We start from the raw sequence: 25,741 nt of genomic DNA, 5'->3' as shown, positions 1-25,741 counted from the left end.
AAGTGCTTTATCATTAATATAACTATTATCATTAATAAGAAGCCTGCATTTCAACATGTTTAGGCTCATTTTTACATGATTTAAGTTAATGGGAATAATGTTGCAGAAGCTGCTGCGATCCTCTCATATCACATGACCTCTGTCTGTCTCCATCTGTAAGAAAACAACAAATCACAGAAGGTGAAATAGAGAAATGAACAGCATAATTTACTGGAGCCGTATAGGCCACACATATTGAAAAGCCTCTCACAAACACTAGTGAAATGAAAACATTGATCAGCCTTAGTGAAATTCATTCATACACTTTACTGAAATGAGAAAAGATTTCAGTAGTTGAGAGCTAATGTCACTTGAAAAGGAAGTCACAAATTCTTTTACGCAATGGTGATTAGTCGTAACGAGTTCTACGGGAAGCCAAACACACCTGAAGTGGGACGAAAGCTTGTTACAGAGCTTGTGCCACGCTAACATACTTGACATCACAGGGAGGACATGTTTGAAAATCTTTGAAATCTTTCCTAATTTCAGTAAAGCGATGAATGAATTTGACTAAGGTTGATCAATGTTTTCATTTCACTAGTGTTTGTGAGAGACTTTTCAACAATTATGGCCTATACGGCCCCTCATCGTTTCAAGCTCCAGAAATCAGCACATCTGTCATTAATCAGTGAATGAGATTCTGTTTGAAATGTTTATTTCCTATCGGGATGATTTTATCAGTGAAGGTGAAATCAAACACAGTAATTTCATAGTAACTACAAACACAAACTACAGTAGTTCAGTATCTTACCTGATCGATTGGACTGGGTTGTACAGAAGCTTCGGGTGTTTTTCCACAACTGCTTCAAAACGTATGCCTGCTTTGAAAAACAATCACACACACAATAAAACACTAATTTTGTACAATAAAGATAATGTTTTCCTCTCACTATAGTAACTGTAGGTGATACTTGCCATTACTAGAGCTCCTGTAGCGATAGTAAATCACACCAACACAAACACCAGCTGCAGCTAGTGCAAACACCAGCAGAACAGCAACAACTATTCCTGCAACAGCACCTGAAGACAGACCTGAACCTGGATCAGATAAAGAGAAACAGACATTAGAGTGAATGAATCTGTCAGATTGATATATAACAAACACAATGAGATATCAGACGGACTAAAAAAGTCAATCTAAATCGGATTCAGTTTAAAGGGATCACTTGTTTCATAAAGTGATGTCAGAAGTATCGTTTCATCAGTGACAAGGGACTAAAATAAAGAGATGTAACTATACCATGTAGCAACAATGGGTTGTACATTAATATTAATATTAGCTCAAATGATCTATAGGGAATTTTAATAATTAATCATGAATATGATTAATATTTTGTATGTTACAGTTACATTAATTTATCGCAGCTGAACTAGATTGATATATGAACGATTACCATAACGGGTTATGGTTCGTCATTAATACATCAATTGTTCTTATTTCAGCTCGAAGTTATGGGATAACTTTAATGGAATTAATTTAGTTATCAAACAATCTGTTTGTCCAGCGAACAGATTGTACGTAAGATTAACTTAACTCTCAAGGAAAATTATCCTTCTTACAAACACGAGAAAGAGTATCTTTTCCAGGCCTTGAAAAGACACTCTCGGTGTTTGTAGACTAAAATTAGGTTACTTAAAGGAGCTGTATGTAAGAAATGTATTTCAATTAATCATAAAATGGCCCTGATATGTCACTAGACATTAAGAAATCATGTTCATTTCAAATAATTATATCACTGACAACAGTAGTACGGCCAGGATATTGTCATTTAAAAAGTGGACTTGCAGCCCTCAACTGATGTTGATGTTGTCATCTTGTGTTTTGGCCTGATGCCCCACCCTCCACCTATCTACCAATCACGAAGTCAGTAGTGTTTCGGCATCCGGGTTGCCAGCTCTGCTGCTCTTACCACAGCTGCAGCTCCTTGTAGCAGCCTACGTTCCTGCTGGATCCTGCAGCATATCTGGCAACCTCGAGTCAGGGGGGAGGGGGAGGGGATACACCGCTCTACAAGTAATTTGAAAGTGATTGCAGTACCAGTTTTGGCCACAATCTTACATACAGCTCCTTTAAATCGTAGCCTACCAAGATAAAGCATATAGCTAAGATCGAACATTTCAGGGACTAAGTAACATGGGCAATTAAATCAGAGTCAGTCAAGGGCATATGGAATTTAATAATTGGACTAATACTACATCGAACTAAGGAATACAAGTTCTACAATTTACACGAGTAAATATGTATGTACAGGACACGTAAACAAAATACAAGACTAAACGGATAACAGATGAGAGAGGGAGAGGAAGGGAGAAAGTGAAACTAAAGTTTCAGGACGAGAGAGATCACCGAGATGATCTCAGCATGGCAAAAATCACAGACAGTAACCCGTAAGAGACAACAAAGAAATCACATTGTAAGTTCAATTCAATAATCGATACTTGCATGGCACACGGTTCTCTTTGTATTTGCTGAAGAAGAGCTCCTTTAAGAGCGGGGCGTGTTTCCTCGTGTCTTCGGGAGCAGCGCGAGTCGTCTGAGGGGAGACGTGCGCGTGCTGTGTTTCTTTAAGAAAACAGGGCTTGCTTCGGTGAGCGCGGCCGCGGGATGTTCAAGTCTCTTTAAAGTTGGAGTTGCTTGCTGCGTGTGCTTCGCTGAGTTCGAAGACGAAAATAAAGATAAGACTTAAATAAAATAAAATATAAAGCCCCCTAAACGGGAGCCATTGATGGTCTTCCTGATGAGGAGGGTTCGAACAAGCAGGAACAAACAAGACGAAAGAAAATACCGAACTCAACTGAACGGAACGCGGAGTGTTCCGCTTTTCTAGGGTAGCGAAAAATTCCTCCTCCCTGGCGCTTGGGCCAATTGGAACGCGAAATTCCAGGCGGGAGAAATTTCCTTTGTCTCACTTAGGAGTTCGATTTGCATGTTTTATGACAGTCTTAGGATCATGCCATTTCTACTTTAAACAATTATAACTGCAGTAAAATGCATTTTATCATAATTTGGTACCCATATCTTTCCTACGGGTATATGGAGGTTCAATTCAAGACCACATTTGGTATGTTTAAACGCTACGGCATAGAAATGACTTCTTATTCTGTAAAATAAGCATTAAGAGTTCTACTAACAATCTAGGAATAAGATTAACCCAAAATGTGATGTACATTTACAAATGGAAATGAAAATTGGACTTTTAAAAAGATCCACATGGCATATCTATGATTGCAACAGGGTGCACATCTGAAACATTATTCCTTTAAGGTTTACAAGAATACAAAAACCCATCACAGAGAAGAACAATCGTGGAAAAGAGAAATTACATTCAGGTTTACATATTTCTTCAATGGTTATACATATAGAAAATGTAGGATTTAAGTAGGGTTAAAGATTAACACTAACTCTGCTCCACTCCTAAAATGTCTGTTGCAGGACATTCCATTAGGCAATAAAACACAGTTCAACACAGGGGGGAAGGGATTGCCAGAGAATGTTAGTGAACCTTCTCTAACTAAAACACTATTGATTAAAGAACACATTTCAAAACCACACCTCTAGAAAATCATAATTATATGATCAAACAAATTACTAAAACATGCATACAGGAAGGTCAAACCCAAATCTGAGTTACATACATTAAAACTATATTTCTATAGGAGGATGTTTGTGTGTGTGTGTGTGTCTGTGTGTAGAAAGTTTCAAGTTTCGTTATCTCTCTGTGGTCCAGAGAGGGAAAAGGGGGGGGGGGGGGGGGGTTCGGAATGTCTCTGAGGTGAAATTAGTGTCGTAAAAGTCAATTGGTCGCCGACTAGCTGGAGCCAAAGCCTGATTTGCACTCACGAGTTCAAAGTGCACCAGCTTTTGTATTCAGGAAGAAATGTTTTTAGCAACACAGAGTATTTGAATTTGTTAATTCAAACCAACGACGAATGATTCGATAGCCAATGTTGTTACAACCATCTTTCTTTATTCCAATGTAATGGTGTTTTCTCAGCCAAATGCCTGAATGATTAAATTACACTCACCAGTGACAGTAACGTCAAAGCTCTTTACACTGCTGATACTGCGGCGACGACGAAGGCTGATGCTGTTGATCTTTAATTCATAAAGTCCAGAGTCTGTGTTTCTGGTGTTTGTGATGGTCAGAGATCCAGTCTGATGATCCAGCTTCAGTCTGTCTCTGAATCTCTCTTTACACTGAACATCTGGACAGATCTTACTCTGATCTCCAGTGATTTCAGCGATGTGACTTTCATTAAAATCACATCATGAGGGTTTCTTTTGACATCTGAATCTAAAGTAACAGATTCTCCCTCCTTCACTGACTTTCTCTTCACTTCATCTCGTTCAGCAGCAGAAACACTGGGGGGGGGGGGGGGGGGGGGGGGGGGGGGTTATATTTTGGCCTTAAACTGATCCCAGTTTAAGGCCAAAATATATTATTTATACAGGGTTCCCACACCTTCGTTGACTTCAAATTCAAGGACCTTTCAAGGACTTTCCAGGTCCAATACCCTCAAATTCAAGGACTTAATGCGGGGACACATTTGTTGTGTCCAACAACAAACGATGAGGTACCATCGTAGTTTCATGCGCACGTGAACTTCATGGCAAGTACCTCATGCGGGAAACACTTGACATAACTCAGGGTTTTTCCTAGCTCAAAATGAGGCGGAGGTGGTAAAATCCTATTAATGTATTTTAATAATAAGATAATAAAAATTGTATTTTTTGTAGATCATCACATAGCCTATTGTGTTTCCCACATTGTTTGAGCTTGGTACCTCTAGGGGGGTCCGGGGGCATGCCCCCCCGTAAGAAAATTTTGTACATTTTAAAGATAAATTCATTAATCTGGTGCACTTTGAGTCACCCAAATCCACTGTTAAAAATAGATAATCCACCCGCAAACCGCCTATATTTTCTGATTTAGATATCTGCATCTGATCATCACATTACAATTATTCAGATTCTCAGTGTTAAGCATGATAATATGGTAACATATCACACTGAAGTAGGCTGATTTAAAATGAACATATATTTAAAATAAAAGTTCTTCTTTTGGCAAAATTACATAATTCCTTAATAGCTTAAACAGAGGCTTTACTCCCTTCAAACTTAAATTGTTTAATTTCATTGTTGTTTCAATCGTTCATTACATTACTGTTTGAATACACTACTTTTTTGTACCTTTTATAAAGGGCATTTTCCCCTTAATTGTATTAAATGTATGCTCCATCTTTCATTTCAAATTCTTAAATTTGATCAATATATTAAATTAAAATAATAAGACACTAGGCTGTTACCAATTCAATTAAATAATTTACATTGAAAAATAATAACTGTATTAAATTAGATTATTTTAAATATTTTTGAATATACAAATAAGGAATGTTGAAAAGAATGATACTTTATGAAACTAAACCGCCAGTAGGAGGCGGCAGGCGACCGTCTTAATGAGCGAGTCATTGAGTCATTCATTCAAACGATTCGTTCAAAAGGCTGATTTATTCAGAATGAGGCAGTTTATATTGAAGAATCATGTAACTCTGTGTTAGTAACGGCCAGAACCACGGTCCGTGGTATCATTGTGTTGTTCAGGAAGAACCAACGGTGTTGAATTCTTTACTCAACGTATGAAATTATGCATTCTTTCATTAATACCAGTTTTACAACTTTTATGAATGAGTTTCAATCATAGACTGTAAAAAATGGTTTCAATCCGTCAGCATATGGTCGGAAGGGGCGTATAGATCCACGAAAATCTAAGGAGGTGGCCACAATCGCCCTTCCAGACGATTGGGTCACGCACCTAAAGAGGCGTGACCTTAGCTCCTTCAAAATGCAGCGCCTTTCTCTCCTCCTTGCAGTCCAGCCAGAGAGAAAAGAGAGACCACGCCTTCTTCCTTCAAGGAAACTTTCGTTCGCTTTAATTTTCGTTTTGTTCTTAGTCTTTCTTTTCTTAAAACTACTTTACCTCAGTTGATAATTTTCTTCAACAAACCACAGAAACCAACTTAAGGCTAAGATCCTCGTTGCTTAGTTCTCGCTCGCTTCAAGTCGCTAGCAACCAGACGCGGTGACCACGTGATACAGGCGCTTTGTCTACACCGACACATACCCACAGAAGGCCGAGCTGCAACCAGAGTAACGTACTTAAATTCACAATCTGAAAGAAATGCTGTTGTTGTCTAAAAATTACTAAGAAATTGTTGGGGTTTCGTTGTGACTGAATGTTTTCAACTGTTTCTGCCTTTCTCTAAATTCTCTCACTTACACTCACACACACTCGCTCACACTCCAATACACACACACACACACACACCCGTGTTCCTAGACAAAACACAAGACCACGTGTTACACATACATAAAATCATTCTTATTCTCTCTCTCTCCCAAATTCTCTCTTCTCTCTCTCTCTTAACCTTTTTGCTTTATTTTATTTTATTTATTTCTTATTTACGATCGTTTATATTGTTTGTGTGTTATGCACAGAGGCGGACAGAGTACACAGCTTCATTACTTGAGTAAAAGTACAGATACCCCTTGCTAAATTTTACTCAAGTACAAGTAAAAGTACTACAGTCAGATGTCTACTTAAGTAAAAGTACTGAAGTACTTGTTTTTAAAAGTACTTGAGTACCAAGAGTACAAGAGTACATTTTCTAAATATTGCATTACTACTGCCATAACATTTATGTACAGAAACGTCCTACATGGAGTTATGAAAAATGTTAATGTTAATACTAGGGGTGGAACGGTACACAGAAGTCACGGTTCGGTTCATACCTCAGTTCAGACATCACGGTTCGGTACGAGTTCGGTACAATGGAGGGAAAAGCAAAACAAAAATGCAGAAGGCAATTTTTTTTTATTGTGCATGTCTCAGGCTGTGTACCACCTAGTGTCATACAGTCTCTCCCCTGAGCTAGCTGCAACAGCCTGCCCTGAAGTGTGTAAAGTAAGATGTAAACAAAATAAGACAATCAGCTAAGACAATTTTAAGACAATTTTAAGACAATTTTAAGACAAAATAAGACAATTTTTTTTATTGTGCATGTCTCAGGCTGTACCACCTAGTGTCATACAGTCTCTCCCCTGAGCTAGCTGCAACAGCCTGCCCTGAAGTGTGTAAAGTAAGATGTAATGGTACGTTCACACGGGGCATCAGCGTCAACGCTTGACGGAAGGCGTGGCTGAAGTTTGGCACTGACGCCATGGTCATAGCAGTGTCAGCCAATGAAATTAGACAGGAACTCAACAACAAGCTTCATTGTCATTCAATGGTCATAAAGGACCGGGTGATTGCCCACCGCAATAATTAGTTTCTCCTCCATTTTAAAATTTATCCTCAGTTTGCTGCTCTTGAACAGGATGAACGTGATTGGCTGCCGCCTGGCTACTGTATTTGCATAGAGCGATCTGATTGGCTGACGCTTCCGTCGGCGGCGCTTCACTGGCGTTGCTCGCGGCAGAAGTTGAAAAATTCTCAACTTCTGCCGCGAGCAACGCCAGTGAAGCGCCACCGACGGATCCACAATTCATTTCGGGAACGCTTGACGTCACCCATTCAAAGTCAATGGGAAGCGTTGACGCTGATGCCCCGTGTGAACGTACCGTAAACAAAATAAGACAATCAGCTATAAAACTGAAAATAAAGCATCTCTTATTTATGTGCGGACGCACGAGTGCGAGGGTGCGCGCGGCAAAAATGTCGTCATTGTGGTGTGGGCGGTCATGCGCGTTGGGTGTGCAAGGCCACATTTCGTATGGCGGTGTGCAGTGCACGGCTTTTAGCGCACGGCTCCGCATCCGAAGACGCACGACTTCGAGCCGAATCTGGCCGAGCATGTATGGGGTGAGATTTCGGTCACAATTCTGCGCGCGCAAGATCACATTTTGAGCGTGCAAAAGGGCATTTCGCACGCGCGTGAACTGAGTTTTGCGGAGAAATGTTCGTCTCGCAGATAAGAAAATATTGCGAGCGAACGAAAATCAATTTTGCATTTAAAATAAGTAAAGGTTATTTGGATGTGCGCGGTCGTTCTCTTTCGCGTGTGCAAAGTTTCACTTTCTTGCTCCTTTCATACCAGCCGTGAGCGCTCTCTAAGCGCAGACAGCTCGCTTGCTCAACACAACCCAGCGTTACAATATGCCATAATTCCAGCCAATCAGAGATAAGACTGCTAAATTCTGATTGGCTGGCTTGAAAACCAATCACAAGACTCCCTGCATCACCGACTGCGGAAGAGAACTAGTGCAGTTGAGTTTATTATTTATGAAAAATATTCAAAAACTTCACTGTAATTCAATGTATTGTTGGCAAATTCAGTTCACACATCACTGATGTCCTGATGGTTATACTACAACACTTATTTTGAAAAAAAAAAAAAAAAATTAAGTTGTAAATACAATTGTAAATTTATGATTTTTTTAAATGATTTTTATGAAAATATTCAATAACTTTGGACATCAGTAATGTGTGAACTTAATTTGGCAACAATACAGTGAATTACAGTTATGTTATTGAATATTTTTCATAAAAATCATAATTATACATTTACAATTGTATATACAAATTAAAATATATATTTTTCCCTAAAATAAGTGTTGTAGTATAACCATCAGGACAGCAGCGATGTGTGGACTGAATTTGGCAACAATACAGCGAATTACAGTGAAGTTATTGAATATGTTTCATAAAAATCATAAAAATTCTACATTTACAATAATGTATATACAATTTAGAATATATATTTTGCCTAAATAAGTGTTGTAGTATAACCATCAGGACAGCAGTGATATGTGAACTGAATTTGGCAACAATACAGTAAATTAGAATATTTTTCATAAAAATCATAAATGTACAATTGTATATACAACTTAAAATATATTTTCCCCAAAATAAGTGTTGTAGTATAACCATCAGGACAGCAATGATGTGTGAACTGAATTTGGCAACAATACAGTGAATTACAGTTATGTTATTGAATATTTTTCATAAAAATCATAAAAATTATACATTTACAATTGTATATATAATTTAAAATATATATTTTTCCCAAAATAAGTGTTGTAGTATAACCATCAGGACATCAGTGATGTGTCAACTGAATTTGCCAACAATACAGCGAATTACATTGACGTTTTTTAAATATTTTTCATAAATAATAATCATAAAAAATACGCAAAACAATATTTATACAAAATAAATCTTGTAGTATAACCATCAGGACAGCAGTGATGTGTGAACTGAATTTGCCAACAATACAGTGAATTACAGTGAAGTTTTTGAATATTTTTCATAAATAATAAACTCAGCTGCACTAGTTCTCTTCCACAGTCGGTGATACAGGGAGTCTTGTGATTGGTTTTCAAGCCAGCCAATCAGAATTTAGCAGTCTTATCTCTGATTGGCTGGAATTATGGCATATTGTAACGCTGGGTTGTGTTGATCAAGCGAGCCGTCTGCGCTTAGAGAGCGCTCACGGCTGGTATGAAAGGAGCAAGAAAGTGAAACTTTGCACACGCGAAAGAGAACGTCTGCGCACATCCAAATAACCTTTACTTATTTTAAATGCAAAATTGATTTTCGCTCGCTCGCAATATTTTCTTATCTGCGAGACGAACATTTCTCCGCAAAACTCAGTTCACGCGCGTGCGAAATGCCCTTTTGCACGCTCAAAATGTGATCTTGCGCGCGCAGAATTGTGACCGAAATCTCACCCCATAAGCATATGTACATCTCACAGCACCGGCACCCAGTTCTTGCGTCTAAATTAGTTGCTTACATTAACAAAATGAGCCTACAATAGCAGACATCAGCCCTTTAAATAAAAATAAATGGCCATGTTTTATAAAAAGGTTCACAAAACTAAATAAAAATGTTTAGAAATTATGTAAGATAACGTTAATTTAGTTGTAGGTTACGTTCTCATATCCATTTTTTTTTTTTCTAATGTCACAAGGAATAATCTGGTTTACTGCTTTACACGATTATTTTGCTGTGTGGTTTTGGTGTACTAAAGTGTTGTTTTACTAAAATAAACATTCACGAGTGTAGCCTACCTTACTTCAAACCGCTGATTCCTGATGGTTTAGAGGACAATTACACCCTGTCGCACCCTGTCGTTTCAAAGAATATACACCGGCGAGCGCGAAGTATAAATGCCTCGTCCATTTGGGGAGGCGCGCGCACGGTCAGCGGAGGCTCGCGCTGCGGAGGCAGGCGAAAGTATAAACCATAGACAGTATAAGAAGGTATAAACAAACCTAGCTTAAGGCGGGGCTACAGATTAGGTGTCCCTAAAGAACCCGTGTATCTAACAGTAGTTCCGCATTACATTAATTAATTTGCATTTAATTAATTTATTTTTATACCGTATTCTCCGTGTAAATTCATGTACCGAACCGTGACGCCCGTACCGATTCGGTTCAATACGAATACATGTACCGTTCCACCCCTAGTTAATACCTTGGAGAATGTAAAGAAATTGAAAGTAAAATCAAGTCATTTTCATCTTTTTACCATGCTGCTTTATTTAACCCTCAGAGGTCGGAGATCACGCCGGCGTGATCTGCTCGCTTTTTTCCTTATGAGTTGAATTGAGACCCCAAATACTCTTTTGACTTTGATTTTATAAAACAAGTTTCATACATCAATCGATTCTGTTAAATGTGTATTATTTTTGTGTATACTCACAATAAAAACAAAGTGTTGTGCTTTTTGCCAAATAAAGAAAAATAAACAGAAGCGAGTTCTGCCTTCTCTCTGTCCGTGTAGTCCATTCTGAAACGCGTCCGAAAATGAATCATAACTCAGCGAATACTTCTCACACAGGCACGTGAGATATGTCTTTATGAAGCTTGAAATCTCTTCTTTTAAATGAAGTAATTTATATAAAAAACAAATGTTTTTAACTCATGTAATCCCTTTGAAAGCAAGGAGAGGTACCATTATCTCTAAATGAGCTGCAGCCGCCCCGCCCCCGGCGCGATTCACATGTAAATAGTTTACCTGATCTAGTATGCATCGCATACGCCCCCCCGATCAATGCCATAAAAACACAGTTTGTTCATCAGACTTACTGATAGTTCATCGCGTTTTGAGTATGACACGCTTCTCCGGTAATAAAGACTCCCTTCAGATGATTCTGGACAGCGAGGAAGAATGCACCTTTTCCTCAGAGGACGAACGGCAGCATTTTGAAGAGCGAATTCCGCCGAGAACACAATTTCGGAGTAAGTTTTACTTAAAAGTATTTTGTCTTTTATTTTTCGTGTTCGCATTTATGAGGAAAAAACAATATTACGTGACAGTTCTCCATTATGGACGCGAGCGCTCTAAAAAAAAGCACTAAAAGACTTTCAAACTTTCACAGAGACCTCAAAACAGAAAGTACAAATCCTTTCTTTAAAACGAATTTCGTTTTGTATCAATTGTATCTTAATTTTAATAATTTTTTCATTAACAAATTTCCTGGATTTAAAGTAAATATAGGCTAGCAACCACAACATAAGGTGCTTGAACTGGAGATCATCATGAACCAGACCGTAGCCTACTCGCCTCACATGTCTAAAAAATGTGAAATATATTTACAGAAAGCTGGTTCTAAACAAAACCATCCAAAACACTAGCCTACTGCGAAGATCGCGAGTCAATAGCCTATCATCAACTTCATCTTTGCCAGAAGTTAAATTTAAATCGCTTGTGTGAATGAATGATGATGTTTTAGCAAACTGTATTGCTACTGAGATGAGTAAAAATCGACTGAAATATGAATAGGGCCTACATAGATAAAATGTAGGCCTATAATCTTTTTTTTTTTTTACAAAGAAAGAGTACACTTGAAATATTGTTGAAATTGTAATTATTGTTGTAATTGTAACCTTTTTAATAAAATAGCAAAACATATTTACAAGATAGATGTAAGCAAAATCTTAAATGGTCAACATAAGTCTTCTAAATATATCTTTTGTCCTTGTATTGTGGCTCAGTCAGTTTCACACCTGAGTGAATGGCTCATCATTATGCAGAGTGGGTGGGACATTGTAATCTAAGGTGTAAACTACTCCTCCCCCTCGCATATTGGCTTTCCAAGCAAAACCTGTTTTACATCAATTTAAATCAATGTATGGTTTTATGTGAACGATAAAGCAAGACTATTTTCACTAAATTTTGAAGAAAAAACACTAGGCGAGGACATCCATTAGTCAAAAGTCTTATTGACACATATTTACTATGTGTTTTGTGGCCTTATTTCAGAAATTTTATTTTTTATTTTTTTCAATAACCACGCATAAACATTATTCTCTCAAAAATGAAAACATGTACATACACATGGCTCACATATTATGGTAGCCCTGTTTGTGCTTTATAGAGTGAATTTACACCTTTGCCATTAATATGTTTATAAGCAACTGAAAAAATCACAAATGTCAGGGCATGTCAGAACATCTCAAGGGCCCCAAAAACAGCCCAGACCCCAGAGGGTTAATGTAAGCAACTAATTTAGACGCAAGAACTGGGTGCCGGTGCTGTGAGATGTACATATGCTTATGGGGTGAGATTTCGGTCACAATTCTGCGCGCGCAAGATCACATTTTGAGCGTGCAAAAGGGCATTTCGCACGCGCGTGAACTGAGTTTTGCGGAGAAATGTTCGTCTCGCAGATAAGAAAATATTGCGAGCGAGCGAAAATCAATTTTGCATTTAAAATAAGTAAAGGTTATTTGGATGTGCGCAGACGTTCTCTTTCGCGTGTGCAAAGTTTCACTTTCTTGCTCCTTTCATACCAGCCGTGAGCGCTCTCTAAGCGCAGACGGCTCGCTTGATCAACACAACCCAGCGTTACAATATGCCATAATTCCAGCCAATCAGAGATAAGACTGCTAAATTCTGATTGGCTGGCTTGAAAACCAATCACAAGACTCCCTGTATCACCGACTGTGGAAGAGAACTAGTGCAGCTGAGTTTATTATTTATGAAAAATATTCAAAAACTTCACTGTAATTCACTGTATTGTTGGCAAATTCAGTTCACACATCACTGCTGTCCTGATGGTTATACTACAAGATTTATTTTGTATAAATATTGTTTTGCGTATTTTTTATGATTATTATTTATGAAAAATATTTAAAAAACGTCAATGTAATTCGCTGTATTGTTGGCAAATTCAGTTGACACATCACTGATGTCCTGATGGTTATACTACAACACTTATTTTGGGAAAAATATATATTTTAAATTATATATACAATTGTAAATGTATAATTTTTATGATTTTTATGAAAAATATTCAATAACATAACTGTAATTCACTGTATTGTTGCCAAATTCAGTTCACACATCATTGCTGTCCTGATGGTTATACTACAACACTTATTTTGGGGAAAATATATTTTAAGTTGTATATACAATTGTACATTTATGATTTTTATGAAAAATATTCTAATTTACTGTATTGTTGCCAAATTCAGTTCACATATCACTGCTGTCCTGATGGTTATACTACAACACTTATTTAGGCAAAATATATATTCTAAATTGTATATACATTATTGTAAATGTAGAATTTTTATGATTTTTATGAAACATATTCAATAACTTCACTGTAATTCGCTGTATTGTTGCCAAATTCAGTCCACACATCGCTGCTGTCCTGATGGTTATACTACAACACTTATTTTAGGGAAAAATATATATTTTAATTTGTATATACAATTGTAAATGTATAATTATGATTTTTATGAAAAATATTCAATAACATAACTGTAATTCACTGTATTGTTGCCAAATTAAGTTCACACATTACTGATGTCCAAAGTTATTGAATATTTTCATAAAAATCATTTAAAAAAATCATAAATTTACAATTGTATTTACAACTTAATTTTTTTTTTTTTTTTCAAAATAAGTGTTGTAGTATAACCATCAGGACATCAGTGATGTGTGAACTGAATTTGCCAACAATACATTGAATTACAGTGAAGTTTTTGAATATTTTTCATAAATAATAAACTCAACTGCACTAGTTCTCTTCCGCAGTCGGTGATGCAGGGAGTCTTGTGATTGGTTTTCAAGCCAGCCAATCAGAATTTAGCAGTCTTATCTCTGATTGGCTGGAATTATGGCATATTGTAACGCTGGGTTGTGTTGAGCAAGCGAGCTGTCTGCGCTTAGAGAGCGCTCACGGCTGGTATGAAAGGAGCAAGAAAGTGAAACTTTGCACACGCGAAAGAGAACGACCGCGCACATCCAAATAACCTTTACTTATTTTAAATGCAAAATTGATTTTCGTTCGCTCGCAATATTTTCTTATCTGCGAGACGAACATTTCTCCGCAAAACTCAGTTCACGCGCGTGCGAAATGCCCTTTTGCACGCTCAAAATGTGATCTTGCGCGCGCAGAATTGTGACCGAAATCTCACCCCATACATGCTCGGCCAGATTCGGCTCGAAGTCGTGCGTCTTCGGATGCGGAGCCGTGCGCTAAAAGCCGTGCACTGCACACCGCCATACGAAATGTGGCCTTGCACACCCAACGCGCATGACCGCCCACACCACAATGACGACATTTTTGCCGCGCGCACCCTCGCACTCGTGCGTCCGCACATAAATAAGAGATGCTTTATTTTCAGTTTTATAGCTGATTGTCTTATTTTGTTTACGGTACGTTCACACGGGGCATCAGCGTCAACGCTTCCCATTGACTTTGAATGGGTGACGTCAAGCGTTCCCGAAATGAATTGTGGATCCGTCGGTGGCGCTTCACTGGCGTTGCTCGCGGCAGAAGTTGAGAATTTTTCAACTTCTGCCGCGAGCAACGCCAGTGAAGCGCCGCCGACGGAAGCGTCAGCCAATCAGATCGCTCTATGCAAATACAGTAGCCAGGCGGCAGCCAATCACGTTCATCCTGTTCAAGAGCAGCAAACTGAGGATAAATTTTAAAATGGAGGAGAAACTAATTATTGCGGTGGGCAATCACCCGGTCCTTTATGACCATTGAATGACAATGAAGCTTGTTGTTGAGTTCCTGTCTAATTTCATTGGCTGACACTGCTATGACCATGGCGTCAGTGCCAAACTTCAGCCACGCCTTCCGTCAAGCGTTGACGCTGATGCCCCGTGTGAACGTACCATTACATCTTACTTTACACACTTCAGGGCAGGCTGTTGCAGCTAGCTCAGGGGAGAGACTGTATGACACTAGGTGGTACAGCCTGAGACATGCACAATAAAAAAAATTGTCTTATTTTGTCTTAAAATTGTCTTAAAATTGTCTTAAAATTGTCTTAGCTGATTGTCTTATTTTGTTTACATCTTACTTTACACACTTCAGGGCAGGCTGTTGCAGCTAGCTCAGGGGAGAGACTGTATGACACTAGGTGGTACACAGCCTGAGACATGCACAATAAAAAAAAATTGCCTTCTGCATTTTTGTTTTGCTTTTCCCTCCATTGTACCGAACTCGTACCGAACCGTGATGTCTGAACTGAGGTATGAACCGAACCGTGACTTCTGTGTACCGTTCCACCCCTAGTATTAACATTAACATTTTTCATAACTCCATGTAGGACGTTTCTGTACATAAATGTTATGGCAGTAGTAATGCAATATTTAGAAAATGTACTCTTGTACTCTTGGTACTCAAGTACTTTTAAAAACAAGTACTTCAGTACTTTTACTTAAGTAGACATCTGACTGTAGTACTTTTACTTGTACTTGAGTAAAATTTAGCAAGGGGTATCTGTACTTTTACTCAAGTAATGAAGCTGTGTACTCTGTCCGCCTCTGAATATTATAGGTTGTATTTTTAAACAGTTTGAATATTTTGGAAGTGAAATATGAAAGGTGAATATGATTATTGAATTTTTAATAATGAAAATGTGTTTGAAATGTTTTTAATTGAAATATTCACAGCTTAAATATTCAACCATGTTGAATTTCAGCCCATAAAAATGCAAGCCCTAAAAATACAATGCATTAAAATGCAAGCATGGTTAATGCAATGCCTATTATTTTTCAAGTAGTGCAATTCAACAGGCTTTTTGTTTCAAAAAACATTTGAGATTATTTTACTTCCATAGTACTTTTTCATCACAAAAAAAGTACATACTTTTAGGTCGTAGTATAAGTAGGCGAATTGGGACTCAGCATACGTGTTTTTGTGATTCTTTTGGGAAACAGAGCAAATCAACACAATTCTGTCTATATGCCATTTGTACTGGAATACATTTTTATAGCATCTCATGCATCTTGCAAAAGGAAACAAAAGTAAGGAAACAATGTGAGTCTCTCACACACAGGCCTATGGAAGTTTTGTGACCTACTTGAGGCTGGTTTTATATATTTATAACATGATTTCAAGGACATCCATGCATTAATTTTAATATATTGTGTTTTTGACAGGATGATAAAGAGGAGGATCATGTGGTGTATGCGCCGATCGCCAAGAGTAGATGATCAAACTTCAAGCACCAGACCAGCGGTCCTCACTTGTGGGTAAGTTAGTTTGGTAGAATGAAATGTCCTTATTCCTTTATATCCGCGGGACTCGCGTCTGGCGCTGATATCTGTCTCTCATTAGCAATCGCGCCCTGCTTCATACCACAGTCATGTTAAAAACATCAATGTATTCACTCATCCATAAACATTATTAGATCCTTCAGCATGACAGCAAGTTCCATGATTCTGCTTATGCGTCATCAACCTATGCCTTTGTTATTGTAAGAGGTTAAAAAAATTACATATTGTAGCTTTAATCTAATATACGTTATATGATTTTATCTGCAAAATGTAAATACTAAACAAAATGTAGTTTTAGTTAGAAAAAAAAAATACAATGTCATGAACCTTGTAGTGTTTCCTCATTAAAGGGATACTCCACTTTTTTTGGGAAATAGGCTCATTTTCCAACTCCCCCAGAGTTAAACAGTTGAGTTTTACCATTTTCGAATCCATTCAGCCGATCTCCGGGTCTGGCGGTACCACTTTTAGCATAGCTTAGCATAGATCATTGAATCGGACAAGACCATTAGCATCTCTCTCAAAAAATTTACCAAAGAGTTTCGATATTTTTCCTATTTAAAACTTGACTCTTCTGTAGTTACATTGTGTACTAAGACCAACGGAAAATGTAAAGTTGTGATTTTCTAGGCTGATATGGCTAGGAACTATACTCTCATTCCTGCGTAATAATCAAGAAACTTTGCTGCTGTACCATGAGTCCAGCAGGCGTAATGATATGACGCAGCGCCTGATAATAGTCCCCAGCTCGGTAACTTACAACGTGACTGGGACTAAGTTTGTCTAACCTATTAGACCTATTTTCAGGCGCTGCGTAGAAAATCGCAACTTGACACTTGAGTTTACTGATGTTTTTGACTGATATTTGCCTATATTTCCTCTGATCATCAGTGGTATGACATTGATTTAACTGATAAATGGAGTCATCTGGTGGATTTATGAAGAACAGCACCACAGCTGTAAGCTCGACCCCTAACGTGTGTGTCATGGATAAGTGCACATATTTCAGTACATATATGATATATTTGTGCATTCATACAAATAAAGTAGTGATTTCAGCGTATTTTCAGAGAGCCTTACAGATAAATATCACTCCTTCAGAGGGGTGGAAAATCAATTCATTTATTGCAATCTTTGAATTCCCAGTGATAATATAATAGATACTAATATTTACCTCAGGTTGTTAGTTTTAGAAAGCGTTTAGGCCAAACATCTCACTCTCTCTCCTCCACTCTTTCCTACACTTGAGGTCTTGGACCATTTGACCACTTTCAGTTTATGATTTTCATTTTTCAGTATTAGGCTCCAGTGTTCAAGTAGCAAACAACGCAAGTGTGTGAACTGGGACAGGTCCAAAGAAATGACACACACACACACAGGGTGACGTAGCCAAAACCACTTCCTCTGTTTCAGTGTTATATGACAGATGGTGTATAACAACAACTACAGGACTAGTGGACTTCAAATCAGGTTTTTTTTCAGTCAGAGGTGCCATCATTTCAACCAAACACAAAGTTCATTCAAAATGAAAATTAATGAATAAATTAATAATAATAAGACTCACTGCAAAAAATGCTTTTCTTACTTAGTATTTTTGTGTTGTTTCCAGTCCAAATATCTAAAAATTCTTAAATCAAGAAGCATTTACTAAATTATCTGCCAATGGGGTAAGAAAAAAAATCTTAATTCCAATGGAAAACAAGATTTTTTTTCTTACCCCACTGGCAGATAATTTTGCTTGTTTTAAGCAAAAATTACTTAAATTACTTTCTGTTTATCTGAAAACAAAATAGAATTTCTTATGTCATTTTACTTCTCTAGTAAATGCTTCTTGATTTAAGAATTTTTAGATATTTGGACTGGAAACAATACAAAAATACTAAGTAAGAAAAGCATTTTTTGCAGTGCTGTTACAGTAAATATTCTGCACTGTGACTCCAGTACGTAAATACAATTTTGTGTATTTTTTTTCTAATGCAGAAAGTAAATGCCAAAACAGTGTGTTTTGCATGTGAGTTTAAATTGTGTCAATAAACAGTTGAGTTTTACCGTTTTCAAATCCATTCAGCCGATCTCCGGGTCTGGCGGTACCACTTTTAGCATAGCTTAGCATAATGAATTGAACCGGACAAGACCATTAGCATCTCTCTCAAAAAAATGAAAAATATGGAAACTCTTTGTTCATTTTTTGAGAGAGATGCTAATGGTCTTGTCCGGTTCAATTCATTATGCTAAGCTATGCTAAAAGTGGTACCGCCAGACCCGGAGATCGGCTGAATGGATTTGAAAACGGTAAAACTCAACTGTTTAACTCTGGGGGAGTTGTAAAATGAGCCTATTTCCAAAAAAAGTGGAGTATCCCCTTAAAGGTCCCATATTGTCAAAACTGAAATTTCCTGGCTTTTTTCATGATAGCAGAGGTCTAGGGGCTATGTAACTACCATATAAGTTTCAAAACAGTCAATCCTGCACATAGCCCGTATAAAGTAGCTGTGCCTTTTCACGATGTTGTGACTTCCAAAAAAAATGTGACATCAGAACTACTCAGTCACCGCCTTCAGTGTCAGTCTCCACCCCGAGCACCGCCCCACCTTTTACCCCAGACAACATCATTGCTGAGCAACAACAACTCGGAAACATGTCGAGAAAACGCTGTTCAGTCGATGGATGTAGAGTCCTGCACTCCTGCGGGACCCAGCGCAACAGAGTGCGGCTTGGCGCTAGATCTTATGGCCGAGTGCGGGCGTAAAGTACTCGTGTGTGTGCAGGTTGCGGAAGAATAATACGATTTGTGGGACTCCCGCAAAATAGAAATATCTTAAAAACAAATAAATTGTTTTTCATATGTTGCACAAAAGTAACAATAACTAAAAACTAAATAAAAGCAATTTACAGGCCAGAACGAGTTTTTATTTATAACATGTTTGCAGCGTTGAGCAATGTAGCCAATCACAGAAATATGTGCTGATTTCTTGAACACAATGACCAATGAGATGCATTTAAGATAGAATCCACTCACCGCTCAAAACTGAGTTTTTGTTCAGTGCTGAATTCTGCATGCTGGCAAATCCTCTGATTTTAACAAACGAAGTGTGGACATTATGAAAGATTTATTGTGCAGTCAGCTTCACTGATAATAACGGAGCTTTGTGAGATCGCGATGAACTGAGATATCAGCTTTTTAGGAATTATATGCGCTATTTGTGTCATGCCAAACCATGCACGCAGTAGGCAGTAGCCTATGCTTGCTTTTATGTTCAATTAACAGAGGTTTGTGAATGTTTATGCTTTAATAACAAATCATTTATCACCATCATTACAGGTGTTTTATGTACCTTACTTGTAGGCTACAGCATACATTACTCTAGTTACCTGGCTGTGGTTGGCCTGGCCGTGTGTCACTCGGAAAACAACAGGCCAATCAGAAGAGAGGCTCATGAATATTAAGAAGACAGGCCAAAATCGGCCTGTTCTCGGCAGAGCTCCTGAGAAATGAGCTGTAAGAATATATTGAGATGGTTTTCGGTACTTATACTGCAAACAAATATATAATCTTTAAGGACATCAAAACCTAAAAAAAAAAAAACCTGAAAGATGTACAATATGGGACCTTTAAAAGCAGCAGGTTTCAAAGCATGTCTTTTAAATTAATCTTTAACTATATGCAAAACCGTATATATTATAATAATAGCAAATTGCACAATAGTCACAGAAAGGCCTCAAAGTGTATTTTTTTTCATGCTGAGTGAAACATATGGTATATAATTCACTGAGTCACAGTGAAACCGGCAGTGGTCTGATCTATTTACAGCTGAACAGAGATGTGGTTTGAGCTGATGGCTGGACTAACAGCTTACAGAAAAATAGAGTAATTATAATTTATAAGTTGGTTAAAAAAAAAAAAAAACTTGAGCCCTGATCTATCAACAGTAATTTGTGGAAAAACAACAAAAAAGACAGATTTTCTGAAGAGAATATGAGTGGTGCTTGCTGTGTGGAACTACTCAAGCCCACTCTCATGTTTCTATGACACTTCTATCCAAAGATATCCCTTTTGATCTATTTGAATGGAACTCTATGGAACTGGTTTCTCTGGAAATGTTGTTGTTAGGGTGTTGATACAGAGTGACTGAATGTTTGCATGAGTGAAACGAGCACATCCTAGTGAGCTGCAAAGATATCAATCCAGGCCTTTTATAATGGCAGTTTATGGGATCAGTTGCTAGGGTGCTCTAAATTGTTTCTAGGGTGTGGCTTGATAGCTTCACAATGATCCTGAGAGACTGATTGGTTGCCTGAGTGAAACGAGCCCACCTCATGTCTCTATGACACTGTGATCCAGAGTTATGTTCAATAGTACAAGTTCCCATAGTAGGAAAAACACATGTGCTCACTTCCTGTTTCATGGGCCGTCGCTTCACCATAGTATGTCTATGGGGGAAATTTGGGCAGCTCTTGCGACCCAGGGCTACAACTTACACCCCAATGTGAGGTATGTACAGTGCTTGCTATCCTCTTCAGATGTGGAAACCCACACATTTCTACAAAATCCTCATCCAGAGCTATACGACCCAAAGTTCATGTTAAGTCATTGCCATTTTTTGCCCGATCGCTTATAAAAGTCAGAGCACACCTCATCCATGGGTCTACGACAAACACAAATACCACTAATAGAGTCATGCCAGAGGTCAGGTTAATAATCAAAAACAATATAGAACATAAATGGTACAACTTACAAAATAAACAATGCAACTAAGAACAAGTCTTAAAAGGAGAAAGAATCACCACAAGCCAGAGTAACTCACACGTGGTTAGTGTTTAAATCCGGTGGAGGAAACACACACAACTCTATATATTAATATCACAGTTTAACACTGTTGACTCAGTTCACAATCTGTCACACAAGTGTTCACATATTTCAAGCACTGTTATTTGAAGATGGTTCATCTGTTTATTTTGTTCTACATGTGGCATATTGCTGGTAAGTTATTTATTTTTTTAAGACATTATATCTTGCTTTAGTTTTAATACAAAGCAAATGTCTACTTTTTTAATCAGCAAAGGGATTTGTATTCTCCGTTATTCTTAAATAAAAGATACACAAATTAAGGTCAAATCAATTTGATTCCGCTCTTTTTGCATTTGCTCTGGTTTTCTATTGTGCAACGACATTTTAGAATAAAAGTTTAGAGGAAAAGTGTTTAAAAAACTACACACATGGCGGATGTAGAGGCTTAGATAAAGGGGATTGAGTGACTAAAAATCAACATTTAAGCTGATAAAAACATATTTATGTAATGTAATCTGGTTATATTTCATCTGCAACAGCGTGAACTTGTATTAAGATCCTTTTGGCCAAGTTCAAAGCAAATGGAGATATTTGATTTTAAAGAAATCGTTTTTTAAGGACTACAACAAATAGCTTGTAGGGACTACACAACATTCCTCATGGGTTAATGACATCACCAACCCCAACATTTACATAAACCCCGCCCCTGGGGAACACACAGTCCATGTTGAGAAGAGGAAGAGCTGTTGTAGTCAAGCACATTTGTGAGTCTGAGGTCTCACATCCGTCTTTTCACATGCAATAGAAAGTCACTCTGTGTGCATCTCATACCTGTATTTACATCCTGTTTTCGGCTGAAGTCCAAAGTAATCGATTGTCGAGTTCACGCACATAGGTTTAGTACCTATGATCACGCGCGTGAACTCGACAATCGATTACTTTGGACTTCGACCGAAAACAGGATGTAAATACAGGTATTTTCGCTGGCTGAATTAACATAACTTTTATTCATTTCTTTCACATCTACTGCAGTCAGATTCACCGTGTTCACTCTAAATAAACTCACTCACATGACCTGTGCACTTGTAATGACAAATCAAGGATGTTAAAGCAGGCTAAACGCAGGTTTAAAACCTGCCCCATTGAAGTCAACAGGGTGCAAATTTTAAAAAGAGGATAACACGGTGTAGGCAACACAGATTTTTGTCGTTCTCTGTTCTGACAGCACTCCAAATTTACAAAAAAATGAGCTCAATGTTAAAATTGACCGGAGTTCTCCTTTAAGGCTAACTTGTTCATACTAAAAGCTAAAACAAACATTCTGATTTCAGGGAGCCTTAAAGACAGGGTAACTCAATACAGGAATCATGACCGACTGATGTTGGAATAAACACTTTGTTCATATCCGATTCGTATTTCTCTCATGTTTTCCAGCTCATCTGTTCCTGCATCAGCAGAGACTCTTTACAATGTTCTGTTGTTTCTGCCTCTGTTCTTTAATTCACATCTAAAGATTAAGAACTATTTTTTTCTTTCATTTATAAAAAAAGAAACCTTAATTACTAATATATATATATATTGTAATGTATGTTTTACATTAAATGTAAAAAAAGTTTGTTTGTTCTCCAGGTGTGTTTGGTGAGTCAGTGTCAGTGATGGAGGGAGATTCTGTCACTCTAAACACTGATCTTACTGAAATACCTGAAGATGAAGACATATGGTGGAAATATGGAGCTGAAAACTCTCTGATAGCTGAAATCAGTAGAGCTGCTGGAATCTCCTCCACATATGATGATGTTCCTGATGGGAGATTCAGAGACAGACTGAAGCTGGACGATCAAACTGGATCTCTGACCATCACAAACACCAGAACTGAACATGCTGGAGATTATCAACTAGAGATAAGAGGAGCTAAACTGACATCAAAAACATTCAGTGTTTCTGTCTATGGTGAGTAGAGATCATTTGTCCTGTCCTTCACATATTCTTATTTAAAAAAATGTATATAGGCCTACTGAAATGTAATCATTTGTGATCACACTAAACACATCGAATGCAAAGTAGGATTGTTGATTATATTTATTCATATTTCAGCTCATCTGCCTGTTCCTGTCATCAGTAACTCTTCACACTGTTCTTCATCATCATCATCATCATCATGTTCATTGGTGTGTTCATCAGTGTTGAATGTGTGTGATGCGACTCTCTCCTGGTACGCAGGAATCAGTGTATTGTCCAGCATCAGTGTGTGTGATCTCAGCATCAGTCTCTCTCTACCTCTGGAGGTGGAATATCAGGATAAAAACACCTACAGCTGTGTGCTGAACAATCCCATCAGCAACCAGACCACACATCTGGACATCAACACACTCTGTCACACATGTGCAGGTACCACAGCACTGATGATATATTCAATGAATTAATTTGTTGGTTTTACCAAGATTTATATTTTACCTTGTTTAATAGCACAATTCTGTTTTATTTCAGAAGTCCACGCCCCCTGTTATGATTCTGTTGAAGCTGTGCTCCGATTGGTCGTCACTGCGCTGATGGGCGTGGCTTCTGCGGCTGCTGCTGTTCTTCTGATCAATGACGTCAGAGCTACAAGAGGATAACAGGAGAAAACAGAACAAATATCATATATATTCAAGTTTTAATCCGTAAAATTAAATATGTGTTTTCTAATTATTTAGTGATGTGAAACAAAGCTTTTACCAATGCTCTCTGAATTGGATCGTAAAGTTAATTTAGGTTCATTACCTGAATCTGGTGTATTGAGCCATCTGGTGGCCAAAACCATTTATTTTTCTTTATAAAAGAATAAATGCTTTTTTTTTCAGGTTGTTTCATAAGCAGCATCCCCGCAAATACAAATGTAAAAATATTTGTCATGCCAATAAATTACTGTAGACTTGAACTGAAAACTGAATATTAACTATACTGAACTGCTTAACTTCTAAAATGTTGAAAATAAGTATTTAAAGACCCAAGGACCAGATATGATGAATGAAGACCATCAATCATAAGTCATCTTTAAGACTTTCAAGGAGTTCACAGGCCGCCCTCCGTACATTTGTTTTTCACAGATATTACCCTTCACCGAGGTCTAAGCTACTGACATATTACTTCAGGTTGAATGATTCTGATTGGCTAAGAAATAGATAAACATAAATCATTTCCACACATGGACTGATAGGCAGTAGCACAACTGAGTTAGGTACGAGTGGCCGTCTGAGGTCACAAGATTGTGTGTAGGTGCCAGCATGTCAAAGAAAACAAGTCAGTAACAAAGAATACTAGCACACATACACAGATGCACAGCTTCTTCAAGGTCAGAGTTAGTTGATCTCTGTTCTAAACATAAGTTTCCCAAAACATTTAGACAACATGTTTTTCTCTCAGTGAGAGGTTCAGACAATATTCCATTATTATTCTCTAGTGAGAATAGTTTGAATATTGAAAAGTTTAATTTAGTGCTTTAATTAAGAAGTGGTCACATATACAGTGCCCTCCACAATTATTGAACCCCCTGGTAAATATGATCAAAATTGGCTGTAAAAAATAAATCTGCATCGATTATCCTTGTGATCTTTCATTCAAAAAATGTGCAAAATTCTAACCTTTCATTGAAGTAAAAGAATTGAAAGTGGGGGGAAATCACATTATGAAATAAATGTTTTTCTCCAAAACATGTTGGCCACAATTATTGAAACCCCTAGAATTTTTTACGAGTAAAATATCTCTGAAGTATATTCCCATTAATATTTACCTTTTTTAGTACACCAGGGTGACTAGGAACATGAAACTGTCCAGCTATGACTTTGTGTTTCACAGGAGTTTAAATATGAGGAAACACAAAGGCCAAATCCCCTTAATCATCCATCACAATGAGTAAAACCACAGAATACAGTTCTGATGCGTAGCAAAAGATTGTTGAGCATCACAAACTAGAAAGTGGCTGTAAGACAATAGCTAAAGAATTGAAAATCCCCATTTTGACCATCAGGGCAATAATTAAGAAGTTATAACCAACTAAAGATGTTATGAATCTGCCAGGAAAAGGACGTGTGTCTATACTGTCTTAATGCACGGCGAGTATGAAAGTTTGAGTGGCCAAAGACTCTCCAAGGATCACAGATGGAGAATTGCAGAGATTAGTTGAGTCTTAGGGTCAGAAAGCCTAAAAAAAAAATTATCAAACAACCCCTACATCCCCACATGTTGTTTGGGAGGGTTTAAAAAAAAACCTCCTCGCTCATGCAAAAACAAATTCCAGCAAATTTAATTGTCAGACACGACTGGATCTTCAAACAACACAGGGTTCTGTGGTCAGATGAGACTAAAACAGAGCTTTTTGGCAGCAAACACACTAGATGGGTTTGGT

The 25,741-nt window shown here is 37.7% G+C and overlaps 2 protein-coding genes across 2 annotated transcripts in view; one reads left to right on the top strand and one right to left on the bottom strand.

The window, feature by feature from the left end:
• Nucleotides 1–25,741, bottom strand: part of LOC307170525 (uncharacterized protein) — a gene marked incomplete at its 3' end in the record, with an annotated part of 195,647 nt that overhangs the window by 47,791 nt on the left and 122,115 nt on the right. The gene's annotated exons all lie outside the window — the stretch shown is intronic.
• Nucleotides 21,459–24,273, top strand: LOC307169963 (SLAM family member 5-like). Its single transcript, XM_079890857.1, has 4 exons — nucleotides 21,459–21,549; nucleotides 22,987–23,307; nucleotides 23,452–23,745; nucleotides 23,845–24,273. The coding sequence occupies exons 1-4, from the start codon at nucleotides 21,507–21,509 to the stop codon at nucleotides 23,970–23,972; spliced, it is 786 nt and encodes a 261-aa protein (XP_079746983.1). The 5' UTR covers nucleotides 21,459–21,506; the 3' UTR covers nucleotides 23,973–24,273.

This window comes from Squalius cephalus (genome assembly GCF_949319135.1).
Source record: "Squalius cephalus genome assembly, chromosome: 13".
In the NCBI taxonomy this organism is placed as follows: Eukaryota; Metazoa; Chordata; class Actinopteri; order Cypriniformes; family Leuciscidae; genus Squalius; species Squalius cephalus.
Note: the sequence above shows the minus strand (reverse complement) of the source record. Positions and strands in the feature narration are given on the sequence as shown.